The 20,584-nt window shown below is 46.3% G+C and overlaps 1 protein-coding gene across 5 annotated transcripts in view; it reads right to left on the bottom strand.

Moving 5' to 3' along the window:
* SH3GLB2 (SH3 domain containing GRB2 like, endophilin B2) overlaps positions 1 to 20,152 on the bottom strand; it is a 27,424-nt gene extending 7,272 nt beyond the window's left edge. The window contains exons 1-6 of one of the 5 annotated variants that reach the window (XM_069069422.1): positions 19,879 to 20,152; positions 6,209 to 6,350; positions 5,886 to 5,912; positions 4,542 to 4,670; positions 3,450 to 3,583; positions 2,598 to 2,690 (exon numbers count right to left, since the gene is read on the bottom strand). In XM_069069422.1, the coding sequence (XP_068925523.1) occupies positions 2,598 to 2,690; positions 3,450 to 3,583; positions 4,542 to 4,670; positions 5,886 to 5,912; positions 6,209 to 6,350; positions 19,879 to 19,941 (588 nt within the window). In that variant the 5' untranslated portion in view covers positions 19,942 to 20,152. Of the gene's footprint in view, positions 1 to 2,597; positions 2,691 to 3,449; positions 3,584 to 4,541; positions 4,683 to 5,885; positions 5,913 to 6,208; positions 6,351 to 19,878 lie in introns of all 5 variants that reach the window. The other 4 variants (XM_069069423.1, XM_069069424.1, XM_069069425.1 and 1 more) reach the window with 4 other exon arrangements.
* Between the last annotated feature and the right edge of the window lie 432 nt (positions 20,153 to 20,584).

Here is a 20,584-nt window from a genome sequence, read left to right as displayed (position 1 = left end):
AAGTCACAATGGATACACGATATCCAACCAACGCAGCATCCTAATCCCAAAGCCCTAGACCATATGAAACAGACCCCTTCCCTTCCCCCTCCCTTCCATGTAGATGGTTCTGTTCTAATGGGGTTGGGTGAATGGATTATGGACAGGACTGAGGAATGTACCCATGTACCCAGTCAGACCAGAGCATGAGAGAGCGATTCTGAAGGACAGCACCTGCCTCTCCCAACATGAGGCCCCAGGCCAGGATGCAACCAGACAAAGGTCATTTTGTAAGGTGGCCTGGGGCTTCCAAGGAAGGGAGGACTGGGCCACCAAGCAGCCAAGACCAGATGAGCTCCCAACTATCCAAAAGACCCCATTTCATCCCAAACATCAAGGGTCACATTCTAATGGCCTCTACAGGACAGAGGCAGAGAGAGCCATTAGCCATTCCCAATGTGTCCACCTTTCAGTCACCACCCTTCCAGGTCGATTTGGGCAAGGGGCCCCCTTAGGGAAGGGTGAAAGAAGAAACAACAACAATAAAAATTAAAATGGCAAAGCAGCACAGCACTTGGGACACAGATATACTCACATCTCCCTCACACTGAGCCCAGTTACCAAAGCAGACCAAAAAAGAACAAAAAAAGTTAGTGAGTCAACAGCACAGGCAGCTACAGGAATAGGCCCCAGCGAGATATCTCCCTCCTTCCCTGTCAGAGATGACAGGATGGACAGACACAGACATATTCACAGAAATGGCACTCTGGAAGAGATCTGTGCGTGGGGAGCCTTGGGCAATGGAACAGGGGTATTAGAAGGGCATATGGGGTTTGGGGATGACCTGTACTTTTGGCTATGGCCCCAAAGAATGAAAATACTGCTCCCCATGGGCCCAGCTGGTGCGAGGGAGATTGGCCCAACATGACTGGGAAGCAAAGACCAGATCAGATCCTTCTCCCTCTATCTCAGGCCTGATAGGGTTAAGTCTGACTGATCCCTGGGAACTCTAAATACTCGGACTTCTTCCTCCTGATTGTGGTTTAAACCTTCCTAAGTATGAGGCAGGGAACAAGAAGGGAATGGAGGAAAGACTGATGGACTGATCTTTTTAGGTCTCAGATCTGGGGTGTTCCCTATGGCACTTTGAATCCAGGTAGCCAGGGGAGGTATAGTGTGGGGAAGGAAAAGAGTCAAGTACAGGGCAAGTGTTAAAAAGCAGGGGGTTAGACGTGAGCCAAATTCAGGAAGAAAGGCAGATGGAAAAGTACTAAAGGAGACAGACACACGTTCCCTAACACCCAACCTTCCCACCCTAACTAGAAACAGTCCTGTCTCCCTCTGCACCAGGTACCTTAGGAAAATGGGCCATCTCACAAAGTATGTGGGTATTTGCCCAGAATAGGGGCTGGGTAACTTGATCTTTCTAGGGGTAGAACTGCAAGCTAGATGGCTTCAGCAGCTGATAAACGTTGCCCTTCTGGTCACACCACACAGGAAGGTACCACTCCCCAGAAGTCCTATTCCCCATTCTGAGATTTCTGTCCACCCCTCTGAAAACAGGTTAATGTCCTTGGCCCTGGAATAGGGTGAATGGTTAAATCATTCCACTCTCCCTGCTTCCCAGTAGATACAGTGAGAGGCCTGGGAAGCAGGGGGGCCCTGCTACATCAAGGATCTGCAGTGCTGTCTTCCCCAGTGACAGATCCCCCAGAGTCTAGTGGAACCAACTTTAAAGAGCCTCCCTGATTTCCCTTCAAATGGAATGGGGGGAAGAAGGGAATAAGTTCCTCCTGGGAATAGGAATTTTAGTGGAGTTGGGAGAGGGAGCCCCAGTCTCCTCCTTGCCCCAATTCCTCAAGTTCAGATAGGAGGGAGACAAAAAACAGGCTACACTGGGGGCGAGAAAAGGAAATAGGGAACATGCAAGAGACAGTCCCACCTTAGGCTTGAGAAGGCTCTGATGTGCACTGATGCATTAGCAAAGAGGCTTGCTGGCCACAGTGTAGTAGCTAGCTCCATCCCATAGCTTATCTTGGCCATGGAAAAGATTCTCATTACTTGAGATGGAGGAGATGGGAAAAAGAGACACACCCTATCCTCTGTAGTTCAGGTCCAAAACAACAGGAGAGGAAAGCCTAGGGAACCCTGGGAACCCAATGCCTAGGATAGGGATAGGAGACCCATTTGGTCCCTTCCCAGAAACCACAGGGTAAAAAGTAGGGTCTATAAGGGTTATAGATATTATACTTCTGGACATGTTCAGTGGGAACCTAGGATAGTGAGGGAGGGAATAAGTTAATGAAGTGTCTCCTTGTCCCGAAGGGGAAAGTGGCCACAAAGTTAATCAGTACATCTCAGAACCCCTCCCAGACAGGAGAGGACATTCCAAGGCTACTCAGGCAAATAAGGAGAATTCATGCCAAAAATCAGGCAACCTTTAAGTAGGGTCAAAGTGGTGACCAGTCCAGAGGGAAAGGCACTATGCACTCCTCATTCTACACCGTCCCTCCCAGTTCCCCATCACCTTACCCTCCTGTCATCTTTTCCCCAACAAATCTTCAGGGAGGGCAGGGCCAGGCCCTGAGCATCATGGGGAACGTCGAGGGGAGACTTACCGCAGCTTTGGCCTCGGCTGCTTTGGCCTTTTTCAGTCTGGCTTTGCAGGCATCGAGATCCAGGCGCCGGTTCTGCAGAATTCGTCTCTCTTTCTGTAAGCGGGAGGGGAACAGTAAGACATGTAGGCAGGCCAGCCTCTGCCTAGGACAGAGTTTCAGTTTTCCAGACTCCAGGGCCTGATTCTGACCACAGGGGCTGACAAACAAATGGTCTTCACCTTCTTGCCTAACTGACCCCTGCTGGATTTAGAGCCAGGAGCCAAGTCATGTGAGAACCTAGCATAGTCGAGTGGAAAAAGCCAAGAGCAGCAATGAAATTGGGCTGAGAATCAAAAGATCTGTGTTCAAGTCCCAAGTCTGGGCCTTGTAAGGTGACCTTAGGTAAGTGACCTTTCCAGGCAGTCTGTGGGCCTGTTTCTTCACTTATAGAATGAAGGAGTTGGATTACATCTTTAGGGTCTCTTCCAGCTCTGTCGATCCTGGACTTCCAGGGCAAAAACAGATTTAAGATTATAAGCAACTTGAGGGTAGGGAGGGTCTGTGTCACCTTTTAACTTTGCATCCCTGGTGCCTATCACAGGGTCCTGCACACAGTAGGAACAAAATAAATGCTTACTGAGCTGAATTTTTGAAGAGACAGCCTTAAATATTCCATCTTGTCTAGATGGGACATAAACCCAAGGGAAGGACCTACAAATGGGAGGTGGGTTCCCATGCTCACCAGGCACAACCTGGAGAAAGCAGCTTCCCAGAACACAAACACCTGCAAAGGGGATGATGGGAGAAAAAAGCCCTCTAGTCATAGAAGAGGGAGGGGAGGCAAGGATTAGGGGCAGATCTCCTTTTCCTCACCGAAATTGTCCTCCAATCCCCTTCCAAGAAGTTGCGTAGAGGAGTCAAAAAGTTGATGGAAGCAGAGTGGATGAAGTCTCGCTCTGCTGCCCCAAGGCGTTTCTCAGTCTCCCCAACCTTGATCAGGGTCTTCCCTGAGGGAGGGGAGTCAGAGGGGTATCAGAGATATGGAAAACGTATATACCAGGGACCAGGATGGGGAAGGTGGAAGGCAACTTTAAAGAAATAGGGAGAATCCCTCCTTACCCCTAAGACATACACACACACACACACACACACACACACACACACACACACACACTCACACACACACACACTCACACACACACATACAGCAGGTATGACTTAGCCAAAAACTTGAGATACAGCTATACCTATCACATACACATAAAAGAACATATGGAAGAAAATATATATTTGAGGGTACCCCCCACCCTCCCAGATATACACAAACCCCAAAGGAGAGGCACCCACATATACTCACATCTACTCGAAGGCAGAGGAACTTAAACACAGACTTACAAGTATACAAACTATCATATAAACATCAAAATAGATATACAGAGATTCAGACACCCAGAAAACCACACAAATACAAAAAGATGTATAAAGACACCCAGAAAAACACAGACCAAGCTAGAGACTTGTCCCTCTGCTCCAGGCTTTAGAGGGAGTTGTCCCCTAAGGATGTGGGCCAGGACTAAGCCCACTGGGGCAACCAGGTGTTGGCATTGGAATGGTAGGGGCCAGGGAATGTGAGAAGCTGGGTAAATGTCAGGGCATTGGCTTCTGCCATGTGGGGAAGGGGAGAACGACTGGCTTCAAATTCTTCGCTGCTTCTTATTAGCTATGTGACATAAGGTAAGTCGCTTCTCTCCAGCCCTTGGTTTCTTCAAAACTGTTGGACTAGAAGTTCTCCAAAGTACCTTTCCAGGTCTAAAATTCTATATTCTACTGTTTTATATTCTAAGTCCTTTTCCAGCTTGAACATTCTGTGGTTCTGGGAGGGAGGGAGAAAAGGGACAAAGCTACAGAGAGGGAGGAAGAAAGGAGGGAAGAAGAAGTCAGGCCTGGGCAGAGGCTCAGCCTCACCATAGGGCGTCTCTGGCCCCAGCTCATTGGCAGCCTCTGACATGTACTGGGCCAGCAGCTCCCCATTGGTGACTCGAGAGGGAACCTTCCTGTCCAGCTTCTCATAGAGGAACTCTTCCACCCGGGCACCTGGAACAAGACCCACAGAGACCCCCATGCCCATTATAGTCCCAATAGGTTTGACCCAGGGGTCATCTAACCCACTCCTTGGCCCCAACCCTCCAAACCTCTTTTCTCTCCACCTTTCCCACCTCCCCCCAGCAGCCAGCAGCTCACTACTTACTGATTGCCAAGGATGTAGACTCTACAAGTTATTCTCATTATAACAGATATTTACATTTCATACATATTTATAACTTTCCTCCACACCAAACAAAATATTCTCATTTAATGCTCAATTTAACCACAAGGCAATTTAAAAAAAAAGACAAATTCAACTTTTCATTCTCTCCTTATCTTAGATCATAAAACTCGGAGCTAGAGGAAAGAGGTCTCATACTTGTCCAACCACCCCCATTTTACAGAGGGGAAAACTGAGGTCCAGAGATACCTAAGGTCACAGAAGTAGAATATACATATATGTATGTGTGTATATATATATGCATATATATACACACACATATATACACACATACGCATATATATTCTCTCTCTCTACTCTTTGTGTATATATGTATATATCAGAGTATAAATATATATATGAGTGTATATATATATATGTATATATATCACAGTATAAATATGTATATATGAGTGTGTGTGTGTGTATAATTAGAACCAGGACTCCAAAGTTAGTTAGAGTGCCTACCACTGTCCTGAACTGCCCTGGAGTCCCGACCTTAGATCTCTGACTGGGCACTTAGATCTTTGATCTTGGGCCATTCATTTGCAATGAAAGAAGGATGTAGTGAAAAGAAGTCACAGGATCTCAGTTTGAATCCTGATTCTGCTATTCACTTACTGCCTATGTGACTTTGAGCAAATAATTTCACTTTTCCAAATTTGTGATCCTGTGACCTCTCTCCGTTTCTTCCTCAGTAAAATGAATGAGACTGTCTCTAAGACCTAAAGTTGTTTCTAGCTCTGGCATCCTATGATGAGCATTTCTCCCTCCTCTGTTCCTGCCCAGGGGTGGGGAGCACACCACAAGTTCTCCACCCCTGCTCTAGTCAGTTCTCCCATCCCAGAGTCTTTATGTCCAAGAACAAGATTCTCTTGTGCTCTCTCCTTTGAGCAGAAATGCCAAAGCCATGGCCCCTTGAGAGGACTATTCTCCTTGGTTTCTCTTCTTTCTCCTCTCCCCACCCAAACCCCCAATACAATGAGCATTTGTTAAGCACCTACTATTTGCAAGGAACTGCCATCTGGATCCTGGGGATATAAAGACAAAATGAAAAACCATTCCTGCCCTCAAGAAGCTTACATTTTACTGGTTTTGCAGCTACACCATGGCAATATATCTTCATTTCAAATTTTAAAATATTCCACCTTATGTGACAGAGCCCTTAGAGAGTCTTCCTCCAGGGACTCTGTATTCTAGCTGTGTGGATGTAGCCCTCCAGAGCCCTCCTCCAAATCTGGCTGGATTCTACTTGTCTGCCCTCAGGTGGGCCCCTCTACACCTGCAGACACGCCCTGCTCCCTACCCCTGCTTCCCTGCTGCTTACTGGGGTTTGGCTGCAGCAGCACCTCTGTCTGGCGAAGAATCTTTTCCGTCCAGTTCTTGGTGCTGTCTGCCCGGGCCAGGAGGTTTTCAAAATGAGCATCTAGTTCTGTCTTCTCTGCCTGGCCAAACTTCTCTTCAGTGAACTGCAGGGGAGCATGGAAAGAACAAACAGAGAATCCAGGATCCGGGTTCAGGACCATAAGTATCAAATACATGGCCAGCCAAACTCCCCAGCTGTGAATCAGAACTAGATTAAAATACTACTAGGAAATGTTTAACGAAATAAGTAAAAAATACAATACAACAGAATGCTTATTTGTGGTTTTCTCTGTCAAATTTCTATTGAGTAACACTGTGACCCACACTAACCATCCCTGGATCCTTCTGCCTCTCTAGGAGAGGCAGCCTCAGAGTGTATGTAGTAGAAAGAATGTTGTCAGGGATAATGGATGGGAGAAATAGCCCTTTAATCACTGGACTGGGGAAATGGGGCCATTCTCTTAGGCCTTTTCCACACTGAAGTTGTCCTCCAATTCCTACAGGATTCAGGAGCTGGCCTTATAGGATTCAGGAGGACTGAGTCTAGTTAAGGGATTCAGCACTAATTTGTTGTCACAAGAGTCCTTCCTGAACCTCAGTTAAGCCATCAGGGAAAGGAATAGACATGACTTCTAGATTGCTAGATTCATAAGAACAGAGGTTGCTGTTGTAATGGAAAGAAGCCTTGATTTGGAGTCAGACAACCTAGATTCAAACTCCACCTGTGCAACTTGATCAAGTAATAATCTTGCTAGGTCTCAGTTTCCTTATTAATGAAAAGAGAAGGTTGAATACTTTTGGAGGTGGGATCATAGATTTAGAACTGGAAGGGATGGCAGAGGCCATGTAATCCAACCCCCCCCCCCATTTCACAGATAACAACACTTGAGGCTAAGGGAGATTAAATGACTTGTCCAAGTCTCACAGTTAATTCAGGGTCAGAAGTGGGATTTGAACCCAGGTCCCCTGACTCTAGTGATCTTTCCACTGTACCATGAGAAATGACAATCTGACAGGTGGAGAATATTTATGAAGATTGTGATGTACTGAATGTTTAAAATCTATATCAAATTGCTTGTCTTCTCAATGAGGGTGGAGAGAAGGAAGGGGAGGAAGAAAATTTGGGACTCAAAAAACTTTTTAAAAGAATGTAAAACTTGGTTTTGCTTTTTTTGTGTTTTTTGCTGTCGTTGTTTTTGGAGGTGGGAAGGCAAAGCAATTGGGGTTAAGTGACTTGTCCAAGGCCATACAGCTAATAAATGTCAAGTGTCTGAGGCTGATTAGAACTCAGGTCCTACTGACCCCAGGGCTGGTGCTCTATTCACTGTGCCACCTAATTGGGAAAGTTTTTTTTTTTTTTATTAATGTACAATGTAGGTAAGTCACAGGGCTAGACCACAGATGGGGGAAGGGAGAGTAGCATAGGATGTATTAGTTGCTTCCAGTCCGTCACAGGTAGCTTATAGGTATGTATGTCCTATGATGAACAGGATTAGGGAATCTTACTTGAGAGTGTATGAATATGCATAAAAAAACACTGAACAGATTCTTAAAAATTATCACCTCAGTTACTTTTGCTATTGCTTTCAGCAATGTAGGCTGACGCCACATGAGCCACCACACATCCCCAGAAGCCCCATGACCCCAAATAATGTCAGTTGATTACAAAATTGTAGTTAAAAGAACATTGGATTGGGAATCAGATAAATTGGGTTCATATCCCAGATCTGTAGCTTACTACTAAAGTGACCTCACATCACTGATCGTCAGTTTCTTCATCTATGAAATGGCAGGACTGGACAAGGACCTCTAAAGTCTCTTCTGGTTCTAAATCCTATGACCTCATGAATCTTAGATCCTGAGGAAATCTTGAAGGGAGTCCAACCTTTCACTTGGTGCAGGAATCCCTTCTGTAACATTCTTGGCAAATGGACAACTGTCCACTCAGGAAATGCACCTGGATTGGATGTCCCATGAGCATCTCAACCTCAACATACCTAAAACTGAGCTTAGTATCTTTCCGACAAAACTAGCCCCTCCTTCTGACTTCCCTCCTTCTGGCTGTGACACCACCATTCTTCTGATCTCATATGTTCAAAATCTCAGGGCTATCTTTGACATTTTCCTGATATCTCACCTGAGATCTTCATTCATACCAAGTCCTCTCATTGTCTCCTTTACAACACTTCTTGCATTTGCTTCCTTTTTCTTCCTATTATCTTTCTATTCTTGCCACTCTCACACAGGCCCTTATCACCACATGCCTGGACTATAGCAATATCCTGGTCAGCTCTCTTCCCCTCCAATCCTCTGATCAAAAGTTTTCAGAGGCCTAAGTAAAATTTTAGTTCCTGTGCATGGCATTCAAGGCTCTCCATAAGCAGGTACTAGCCTACTGTTCTAGTCTTATGATACTCTTCCCATACTCTACTCTTCAGCCTACCTGGTCTACTCTCTTTCCCCTCATTCTCCTATCTCAGGATTTTTGACTACATTGTTTCCAATGCTCAAAATGTCTTCTTTTCCATCTTCCCTATCCACTTCTTACTCATCCTTAAAAATCCAATTTATATGCTGTTTCCTCAAATAATTCTTCCCTTATCACAAGTAAAAACTTTCCCCTTTGTACTCCATATAACATTTTGTTTTCGAATCTTCAATGCATTATTAGATTAATGTATATTGTAGTTATCTGGGTTCACATCTTTTCCTCTAACTAGGTCATAAGCTCCAGGAGGGCAAGGAACAAATCTTACCTGAACTTTTTCTCTTATGAACAAATCTGACCTGAACTTTTTCTCTTACTTTACTCCTAGCACAGTGCTTTATACAGAAGGCACTTTAAAAAACTGGCTGGTCACCAGATGTGGTGGTGTATGCCTGTAAGTGAAGCTGCTGGGGAGGCTGACTAGTGGATCTCTTGAGCTGGGGAGTTCTGTGTAGCAGTGGCCTAAACAGATTGGGTTCCTCACTAAGTTCTGCATTAATAGGATCAGTGCTCAGGAGCAGGTAGCCTAAGTAGGAACAAACTGGCCCAGTTCAGAAAGGGAGTGGATCAAAATTCCTGGGCAGACCAGAGCGGGATCAGGTCCTCAAGCAGCCCCTGTACTTCCTTCTGGATGGAACAGGGAAACGTTGTTTAAAGCAACAACTGACAAGATTGAACCACACTCCTGGGCAAGAGGAGCTCACCATCTCACAAGACAATATAATCATTTTCAGATGGCTTCCACCATTTGAAAGGATTCCTTATACTGAGCTGAAACCTGGCTTTCTGTAACTTCAAAACCTGAATCTCTAGTTCTCTCCTCTGAGAGTTTCTCTTTTGTATATCAGACATTCAAATCTTTAAAGAAAGCCATCATTCTCTCAACTTCCCAATCCAAAGTATTCTTTCTGAAGGGTAAAAGTCCTTGGTTCTTTAAAAAGACTTGGCTTCAACTCTTTTTACCTACCTAGTCCCCTTCTCTGGAGCTACTCCAGTTTGCCAGTACCCCTCAAAACCCTGCCCAGAACTGCACACAATGCTCCTGATTATGGTCTGCCTTGGGCAGACACCAAGAGAACCAGTGCCTCTCTTATTTTAGACACTGTACTTCTAGACCTACAGCCCAAGATTCAGTTTGCTTTCTTGGCAGCCACACTTATCACAGTGCTGACTCACTGAGTGTGACCTTGGTCTTTTTTCACATGAACTGGCTGAGCAAAGCACCCCCATCTCCCCATCCTGTGCTTGTGGAGTTGGGTGTTTTGAAGCTATAGTATGGGTCTTCCCATTCATTTTCAGCCCAGTCTTCCAGTCTGTTGAGATGCCTTTAAACCTGATTCTGCCATACATACGTTAACTATCCCTCTTTGCTTGGTCCCTGCCTTATATAGCTTTGTGGCACATCACTCAAGTTTTCTTCCAGGGTGACATCAGTAAATCTAAAAATCACTCTAGGTTCAACCAATTACTAATCCACCCAAAGGTTGGTCAGTAGATAGTGTTGAACTTTGAGTCAGGAAGTTCTGAATTCAAATCCTACTTTAGATCCTTACTATGTGTGTGACCCTTGGACTAAGCACTTAACCATGAGTTAAATCTATAAAATGGGGATTATAATAATAGCACCTGTCTCCCAGGGTTGTTGTGAGGACAAAAAGATATTTGTAAAGTGCTTTGCTAGCCTTAAAGTGCTATATAAATGCTAGCTGATAATGATAATGATGATGGTGGTGGTGATGATGATGATGAAGAGTGCTAATGATGAGTTCACCTTTCCCTGTATTGTCTCTAAAGTGGCTGTTGCAAAACTTCTCTCCTCAAGCCTCTCCCCCCACTGTCTTAGCAGAGAACCTTGTCACATTCTTTACTGATAAAACAGAGGTCATGCTCTTGAAGCTCACTCTTCTCTCTCTACATCTCAAGATCCCCTGATATTCTCCCCCATTCTTTCCTTTATTACAGTCTCTAATGAAGAGGTGACCCTTCTCCTCACCAAGGCCAACCCTTCAATGTGAATCCTTCATTCTATCCCCTCCTATGTCCTCTGTTGTCCTCACAATCCCTCCTCTTTTAATCTTCAATGTCTATCTACTGTTTCCTTCGATGATGCCTAGAAACACTTTCAAGTTTCCTTTACTCCCTTCCCCGCAAAACCCAAACCAACTTCATTTAACCCTATCATCCCCTCAAGGTATCTTCTTATATCTTTCCTTCCTTTTATAAGTTCCTAGGGAAAAAAAAAAGCTCTGTCTCTATTTCATTTCCATTTCATTTCTCTTCATTCACTTTTTAACCCTTTGTCTGACTCCATTCAACTGAAACTGCTTTCTTCAAAGTTACCAATAATCTCTTGATTGTCAAATATGATGGACTCTTCTCAGTTTTCATCTTTCCTATACTCTCTGCAGCCTTTGACAGTCAACCATCTTCTTTTTATTCTGGGTACTCTTGCCTTTCTGGCTTTTCATGACATAGTCTGTCTCTTGGTTCTCCCCGCTGCTCTCTAACCATTCCTTCTCAGTCTCCTTTGTTAAGTTATCAACCATATCACAGCCCCTAACTATGGGTGTACTCTATAGCTCTGTCCCAGGTTCTCTTCTCTCTCTACACTCTCTCAATGACCTCATCAGTTGGTCCTTGAGCATAACTAACTGCAAATTTTCTTAGTACTTTAGAAAATAACTGATTATGTCATGCACCTTAACTATGGAGTCTAGATACTTGAAATTCATTTAAAGCTAGATACTCTTTCACAATCTCTTCACCCACCTTTGGTTTCAATTTCCCCACAAACAAATGTTTGTTTCTTCCTTTTTGGTGTGAAGCCATACCCTCTCTCCAGAAAGCTAGTTTTGCATCACCAGCTGCCTATTGGTAATACCTAACTGAATGTCCAGGCATCTCAAACAAGATAAATCCATAATAAAACATTTCCTCCAAAAATACAACCCTCTTTCCAACTTCTCTTGTTCTACTGAAGGTATCACCAACCTTCCAGACCCTCAAGTTCACAACGTTGGGATCATCCTTGATTCTTCCCACTCTCTCATGCCCAGTCTTGTTGATTCTCCCTCTGTGACATCTTTCACATGTGGTCCCTTTTCTCTCTTACATTGTCACCATCCCACTTCAAACCCTTATCATCTCTTGCCTAGACTATTATAATCGCCTCCTAATTGGACTCCCAGTTTCCACTCCTTCCTCTTTCCATTCTATCTTCCACAAAGCCACCAAATTTTCTTCTTAAACAAAATGTCCCTGGCTTGAGAAATTTCAGTGGCTCCCTATTACCACTAGGACAAAATACATTCTTCATCTTGATATTTAAAGTCCTTCACGATTTGGCTCCAGTCTACCCTTCCAGAATGATTACACATTACTTCCCTTTAAGCAGTCTATGTTTCAGCCAAATCAATCAACTCACTGTTCTCCAAATTTTTCCCTAATAATTGGAATTGGAATAATAATAATTGACTTCTGTGTCTTCAAGTCCCTAGCTTTCCGGAAAGTTCAGATCAAGTGCCAGCCGTCCCCCACCTGAAACTTCTCCGAGTCCTTTTAGTTAAAAATGCCCTTTCCCTCCTCTTCGGGTTATATTTGTTAGAGCTTACATGTTGTATTCCCCCAGGAGAATGTAAGTTTCTTGAGGGCAAGTTCTTTTTTTTCCATTTTGTCTAGTACTCAGCACAGTGCCTCACACAAGTTAGGCAATCAACAGAAGGTCATTCTTGAAAGAAAAGATGGAAGCAAATTAGGTTCTGAATATTTGGTTCTCTGTCATCTACTGGCATCACATCACCTACCTGTGATAGTAATGGAATATAAAGATTCCCCTGTATTGGCTTGGTTTTCAAATTGATTGTGTTAAAACCCAGAGCTTGTTAATCCCACCTGTGGGATGGACTCGTTGACTTGAAAAGAGAGACACGAACTGGGAGGAGCTGGTGACATTTGGGAGGAGCTGGTAGATTTGGAGAGACAGGAGAGAGACAGAAGAACCTTTTTGGAAGCAGCACCCTCATGGAGGCAGAGAGAGACTGAGAGGATTGCTGAGGGCCACTTTGAATTGCCCTGGACTTTTGAGACCTGCCCCTGGAGCTGCCAAGGACTGAGGAGACATGGCTGTTTTGTTGGTACTTTGCCTGTCTGTTTTGATGTTGTTTTGCCAGATTTGTCCACTGGTGAAAGACAGTCCTGTTGAAGAAGTCCTGGAACCTGGCTGTTGGCTAAGAGCTCCTGAGACTGTCCTGCAGACAGAGAGTGAATACTGTCCACTGGTGAAGGACAGTGCTGTTGTTGCAGGGGTCTGGGAATCTTTCTGTTGGTTCAGAGCTACTGAGACTGTCCTGCAGACAGAGAGTGAATACTGTCCACTGGTGAAGGGCAGTGCTGTTGGTTCAGAAGCCCTGAAGAAGGATTTTCTTGTTGTATATTTACAGAAATCCTGGGAGAGGGTTTTGCTAATGTTTTCAGGGGTTCTAGGACTGTTCTGCAGACAGAGGATGAATTAATGAAGAGACTGGCAATGTATCTTGTGGCCTTGCTAAGCCTTGTCTCCCCAGGAACTAAGATTGCTGAGAACTTGCCCCCGGATCAAGATGAAGAAAAGACCTCCATTTGGGTATTAAGTGCTGTGCTTAAACTTGATGTAACTCTGGGATAGATTCAATTGTGATCCAGGGGTGGGGAACTTTTGACCTTTTTGTGTTCTATGGTTGAACAAATGAATGTATTTTACTTATGTTTGGAAACTAATCTCCATTTGAGAAGAGGGGCTTTGTGGTGGACTAAATGAAGGTATAGCCTAGGGGTGGAGAAGTATTTAGAAGAGGGACTTTGTAATTGATTGAATGAATGTAAGGTCCTGGGGTGGGGTAGTACTTGGAGATTATTTAATCACACTTAGTAAATGCTGTATTTTGAATGATGTCATATTTTGATCTTCTCTGTTCTTAATCTGTCACTGAATAAAATGGAGAGCACCTATGCTGGTATTCTGAACCTTGGGAAGTTGCCTTTGCTTGGCATTACATTACACTACCCCAGGCAATTCACCTGTCCCTTCGATTTTTTAAAAAATTGTCCATAGCATTTTTTCAAAGTCTTAATTAAGGGGCGGCTGGGTGGCACAGTGGGTGGAGCGTTGGCCCTGGAGTCAGGAGGACCTGAGTTCAAATCCGGCTACGCCGTGTGACCTTGGGCAAATCACTTGGCCCTGGTTGCCCTGCCTTCCCCCCTTCAAAAAAGAAAAAAGAAAACAGCTAAAAAAAAAGTCTTATTTAGGCCTTTGCATTCCTGATCATTGTTATAGTTCTGAGTCACTTACTCCTAATTCTCCTTGGTTATATGCCTCTTCCTGCACCTCTGCTGCAAGAATAACATTATCCCACAGGGAGCCTGTGCCTCAGTGGAAGGGGAAAGGAATAAGAGAAATCATTCAGGACTTCCTTAAACCATGTTATTCTGAAAGTATGAGGATGTAAGACTCTCCCAGTCAGAAAGGACCTACCTCTAAGGCCTTCAGAGAGTCTACCTACCCTATGCTGGAATATTCTCTATGAGGATCCCTGCCTTTGTTCAAACATTTCTACCCATGTAGAAGACATAAATAAGGCAGCCTTGAGTGGCTAGGTCGCACAGTGAATAGAGCACTGGCCCTGGAGTCAGGAGAACCTGTGTTCAAATTTGGCCTCGGACACTTAACACTTACTAGCTGTATGACCTTGGGCAAGTCATTTAACACTAATTGCCCTGCCTTCCCCCCTCCAAAAAGCAAACAAACAAATAGATAGATAGATAGATAAGGCAGCCTTCACAAAATGGACAGAGAACAGCAGCAAACTCTAGATAGGCATGTTGAGTACCCCAACTTTGTGTGGGAGGCAAAATTTACATCAGGACTGGTTGAAATACAAGCTTCTCAGGATCCCTTTACCTTTGCTCTTTTCCCCCTCTGAAATTCTGAACTACTATCTCCTCTTACCCCAAAAGCCCCAGATCTAGAGCTGGACTCCTGAGTCTCATGGTCCCTCCTTCCTGTCCCATGGTACTGCCCCATCTATGGTAAAGAAACTGAGAGGGGAGAACAGAAGGCTTCACAGCCTGGCACTACCCAGTATAGGCCATGATGCTCTTACTCAGGCCCCTGGAGAAGGCCGTGCCCTGGTTTCTCCCAGAGGAATAGTGATAAATTATGAAGGAGTGGCCTCTTGGGCCTGGGAGGGGGAGGGGGCAGAGAGAACAAGGAGTGTTGACTTCCAGCCCATCAATAATGCACCAGGGCTTGGGTTTCTTCCTAGTGAGCATATAGCTACTGCTGCCTCCCAGGATCCCAGACTCTATCCTGGGGATGAGGGGAGGATCAGAGATGGGCTAATGCAGCACAAGCAACCATCTGTAAGGACTCCAGCCTGGGGCTTCCCTTTTCCTCTGCCAGATCAATCTATGCCACCCTCCCCCCCTGCCAATCACACACCTTTCCTTCTTTTTCATTCCTCCTCCTGGACTCCCACAGACTCAACCTGCCCTGTGTCCACCCTGCTCTGCTATCTATAAACACTCCCAAATCTCTCTTACCCTAAAACAGCCCCTCATTAAATACTGTCTACTCTCCTTGTCCCCACTCACCTTCAATCTGGAACAACCTTCCTACTTCTACTCCACTCACCCAAGTACCTACTAAGATACTATATGTCAACCTCTTCACCCACCCCACAGAGGTGGGAGAAGAGCCTGAAGGCTTCTTTCTCTCCAATCTCTACAGTGTCCCTTATTCTAATCCACTTCAACTATCCACATGTCTGGGTAATGTTCAGGTTTACATCTCCAGCCATCTCCTACTTTCTATGCCTTATAAGCATCTTATCTCTTATTCCTTCTCCCTGGCACAGGCTGGCCCCTCTACCCAGAATGCTCTTCTTCACCTCAGTCACTTAAAACCCCAAGCTGTCTTCAAGGCTCAGCTCAAGTGATACCTCCTTCAAAAGGCCTCTCCTAATTCTCTAGTTCTTAGAGCACACCCCTAAATTACCACACATTTGTTTTGTCTAAAATCAGCTTGGAATAAGGGATAAAGAGATGGCCTTAAAGCCATATAGACCTGGATTCAAATCCTGTCTCTGACACATACCAGCTGTACAACCCTGGGAAAGTCACTTGACTTGCAACAAGACTGTGAGTTATAGAGAAGCTCCCAACTGGCACAGTTAATGGTACTTTCTTCAATCTATCCCAATAAAATCACAGGTGCAGACCTCAACCTTCCCCTACGGAATGTCAGCTCCTACAAGGCAGAGGACTAGCTCATTTCTGCACTTGCATCCTTAGTACCTAACAGGGGCTTAATAAATGCTTATGGATTTGTTGATCTCCAAACAGACCAATCCGTCTTCTAAACAAGGCTATAGGAGAAAATACACTGAATTCAGTTCAGATTTAGATTGCTAAGACTTAGTATCCTAGTTCTGCCATCTACTATCAGTATGATCTTGGCAAGGTCACTTCTCCTCTTGGGGCCTCAGTTTTTGCAATCTGGAAAATGAGGACACTGGTCTAGATGAGCTAAAGGGCCTTTCCAAGCCCACATCCTATGATTGTATGATCTACAGCCTAGCATTTCCAGCTGCTTGCTGGACAAGTCCATGTGAGGATAATGTTGCTTTATCAAGTTTGAATGTCCAAAACCCAACTCACATCTGAGCTCTCTATATTTCTCATTTTCCCAGTCATTTTTAAAGTTGCCATCACTATGGCAACTAGATGCAGAGACAATCAGAGAAACTGAAACAGGGTTTGCTAGCCCTGGAAATCTCTTGTTCCTGCCAAGGAAGTGAAACCCTATGATATCAAACAGGGAAACTCCAAGCCACCTCATAGTCCTTAGGTCTGTCCATCATGGTCCAGGGTCTGGCTACTTTTCCTACCCCTAGATCCTGCCTGTCATTTTGGGAGACCAGAATGAACCCCCAGATCTAGAGAAAAATAAGACCTCCCCTGCTACCTTTGGGAGCAAGACAGATGACCCTGACTGCTATCGTCATATCTTAGACAGATTCCATTCCTCCCCTTAAATACTTTGGGATCTTCCAGGAGCCTCAAATGTTTGGTCAGGACTTATTTCTGCCCTATCCCTTCTGCAGTGATAAGATTAATGGTTGCAGAGGCCCTAGTCCTCTCACAGGATCTGGGACTGGGGTAAGGAAGAAGGTTACAACTCTTTCCTTCTGGGAGCTCACCTCTCTGCTCTTAGCTCAGGCTGCAGAAACTGAGGATGACAAGGCTTGGATGCCAGGATTTATAGTTAGAAAGGACCTTCTGGATTCTACAGGCAAGGAAATGGAGGCTTCTACTTTCAAAGAGGAGTGCTTTGTGCTCAGGCCCAAGGCTACACAGATAGAGATTTAACCCCATGTCTTCAGACACCAAATCTGGTGCCTTTTACACAGTGTGACTTGTAGGTTTGAGGTCTGGAAATCTCCCCATCACCTCTTAGCACATCCGGGACTCCCTCCTTCTAGCTCTTCAGTCCTGCTCTCTTCCTTCTCCCCCTTACATTTCTCTTCAGGTTTGGTTCTCTGGCCCTCATTTATTTGAAAAGGAGCCTGGTCCTAAGATCCCAGGTACTGGGGGTTGCTCTGGAGTCAGAAAGCAGCAGGGCTTGGTATGTAAAAAAAAACAAAAGTGCCACTATTTATAAATCTCTCCTCTAGATCCCTGCTGTGTGGGACAGGGTCCCTCCTACTCCTCAGAGAAGATTTCATTTTCCAGTAACTGCCGCCCAGGCAGGCTCCACATGTGGGGCCTTCCCTTCACTCACAGAGAGATACAAACATACACTCTAGGTAACCCCCAGCTCCTGCAGAAGGGTAAATTTGGAGTGGGGAGTGGGGTAGGGTTAGTTTTCTCCCCAATATTCAGCCAGAGGTAGGTGGGGGTGAGGGATGGGGGAGGGCTGGGTGGGGGTGGAAGGGTTGAGAAGGAACCTGCCAATCCAGTCTAGGCTAGATATAAAGGCTGATAGTATGGTTGCCCTGACAACTCAACCATTCCCTACCAGGGGGAGGGCCCTCAACTCTCCATCCCAGAGCCATGAACATAAGTGGGGGGAGGGGGGAAGGCCATGTGGAAAGTCCAAAGAAAAACCAGCTTCCTGTGTCCCTCTGCCCTTCAGAGTGGGAGAAAACAGTCTCCTGGAACTCGTAGTAAACATGGGCAAGGGACATCCAAGGACGAAGATCTCAATGACTGGGGCTCTGGGTGGTGAACTAGGTCACTTCTGTTCTTCCCAGGACTCTCTCATTGACTACAAGCAGGTCCAAGATCCTTCTTCAACCCTCACTTCACTCAGTCCTTTCCTATTTTCCTGGGGGAGGTGTGACATTTGTAACTCAATTATCTTGTACATTATCTCATTTGAAGCTCACAACAATTCTTTGAGAGGTGGGTGCTATTATTCTCTCTCTCTCTCTCACACACACACAGTTTACATTTGAAGGAACTGACACTAAAAAGGGCTAAATGTCTAGCCCAGAGTCAAAGAACAAATAAGTGACTGAGGCAGGATCCAAATCTAGCAATCTACTTCCCATGCCACCCTTTTTCTCCCTAAGGGAATTCTACCCTAATTGGGTAATGCAGATAGTTGTCTCCTGCTGAGATCACTCTAAGTTATAGAGGAGTCTTGGAGCTAGATGGTACTAGTTTCATTTTACAAATGAGGAAACTGAGGTTTGGAGAAGGAAGTTGCACAGCAAGGGTCCAAGTGCCAGATGAGTGGCAAAGCTAGGACTAGATCCCAGATCTCCTGGCTCTAAGATCAGTGCTCTTTTTACTATACCAGACTGAGACAGAAAGAACCAACTTCCACTCCCCAAAATTTACCCAGGGATGGGATTTCCAGGCTGACCAAACAAAGGGGAATAGAACAGTTTAAGTACTCAGGGACTCTCCTGCCCTGACCTCTCACCTCCTCAACTGTAATCCATATCTGGGAGAAAAGGGAAGCCAGCAACTTACAATGTTTGTTTACTCTGGGTTTGCCCAACCAGCCTCAGAAGAGGGGGTGTGACCCATGGGCCACGTGTCCTGATCAGGATGTGGTCATTATTCCTTCTCTTGCCTTCCTTCACCCTTCCCACAAAGAGCCAGGCAGAAAAAAAAAAACCTGCCAGATGCAAACTAGTAAGCTCTTTTGTGGCCTGGACACTACAAGCTCAGACTTTACTGCCATGCTTTATGGGAGCACAGTTCAGCACATGTGGAGGCCACCCTTTCCTTTGAGCTACTACAAGGATACACAGGGCTATGTTAAGCGTTTGGCTCTGGCAGCCTCTGCCCTAGGGTGGGTGGTTAAGAGGAATCTGGAGCTGAGTGGAAGATGGGGAGGGAAGCAGGTGGGGTCCATCCCTAGCTTCCCCCCATCCCGGCTATCACGGTCACTAGTTAGTGACAGGGAACTGGAGAAAATGGGAGGGGAGTAGCTAGAATGATAGAATAGATACATGAGTTCAAGTTTACCTTCCACCTCGCCAGGCTGCTTCTGAGCGCCTGGAGCAAAAGGGGGAGCTCGGCAGACTAAGAACAGGCTAGGTCATCTCCCTAATGCTAGACAGAGAAAAGGTGGGATCCATAGAAGGGGCCTTCCCTAGAAGGACTGAGAGCTTCCTAGATACTGTCTCTGTCACAGACCCTGGCATCGTAGATCTAGAGTCCTGAGCCAATAGCCTCTACTGCCTGGCTCTGGGTCTCTCCTCCTCCGTGCCCTCTTCGCTGCCTTGGGATGATCTTAGACCCCAGAGCATCCCAGACATCCGGGTCTCCCGGGGAGAGCCCTGGGAGAGATGCAGGGGCCGAGTAACAGAGCACACCAGCTGGGGATCAAGGCGGGCGCCGGAGAGACTGCTCTGCGGTCCCGGGAGCTCTCCAGCTGCGCCTGGGCTCGCTCGCCCGATCCCTTCTTGGCTGCAGCCCAGACTCCCGATGTCGATTTCGCAGAAGAGGCAAGGTTCCCGACGCGCAGGGGACACAACAGAAGTGGGCAGCTAGGGATCAGGGAACAAACTGGCTGCTGCAGGAGGGAAGCCAGGCCTCCGAGCTGCCCCACCCGCCCAGCCTATCCAAGCCCAGCCCAGCTCAGCTCCGCTTACCTGCACCGCTCGGGTGAAGAAGATGCCCGCGTCCGATGCCAGCTTCTTCATATTGAAGTCCATGGCGTAGACTCCCCGCTGGCGGAGCCTTCTTCTCCTCCCTCTCCCTCTTCTCCTCCCGCGAGCACCAACCCAGACCAGCAGCCTCGCAGCATCGGAGCCGGCGGCGTCCGCCCCGACACCGCCCCGGCCTCCACTCCGCCCACCTGCTGCCTGTCAGCTCCGGGGAGAGGAGGTGCCGCCGCCGCGCGCAGAACCCACTGCACTCCGCGTCTCCAGCCCCGCGCCGGTGCTCGCTGCTGCCCTCTGGCCCCCAGCTGAGCTGCTTCTTAAAGTGGAAAATACCTGCAGCCCTAAACAAAGCGAGGGTACAGGTTGCCCCCTCTTCTTCCACCCCTCTTCTTTCTCGGCCTCTTCCCTTCTCCTAAGATCCTAGGATCTTTTCTCTCCCATAACCTTTTCCCCCTCCCTCATTTCTGTCTCTATCGCCAGATGGCTCAAGCTAGTAGAATGGGGGCTGCGGAGCTCTCTCCACTCTCAGTGTTTCCTCTGTGCCAGCTGTTTTTCCTGGATTGGAGCCATCCCCTGGTGGAGAGGGAGAGGGATATGGGGCTACCCCCACCCCCTCGGCTTATCTCGGGGCCCAAGCCGAGGGAGAAGGGACTTGGTACCGGGGGAGGGAGAGTGACAGAGATGAGTAAGAAGG

The sequence above is a fragment of the Petaurus breviceps genome, unplaced genomic scaffold, assembly GCF_028583685.1.
Source record: "Petaurus breviceps papuanus isolate PSGF00001 unplaced genomic scaffold, PetGlider_PUasm1.0 90779, whole genome shotgun sequence".
In the NCBI taxonomy this organism is placed as follows: Eukaryota; Metazoa; Chordata; class Mammalia; order Diprotodontia; family Petauridae; genus Petaurus; species Petaurus breviceps.
The sequence above is the reverse complement of the archived record's forward strand: the minus strand, read 5'-3'. Positions and strand labels throughout refer to the sequence as shown.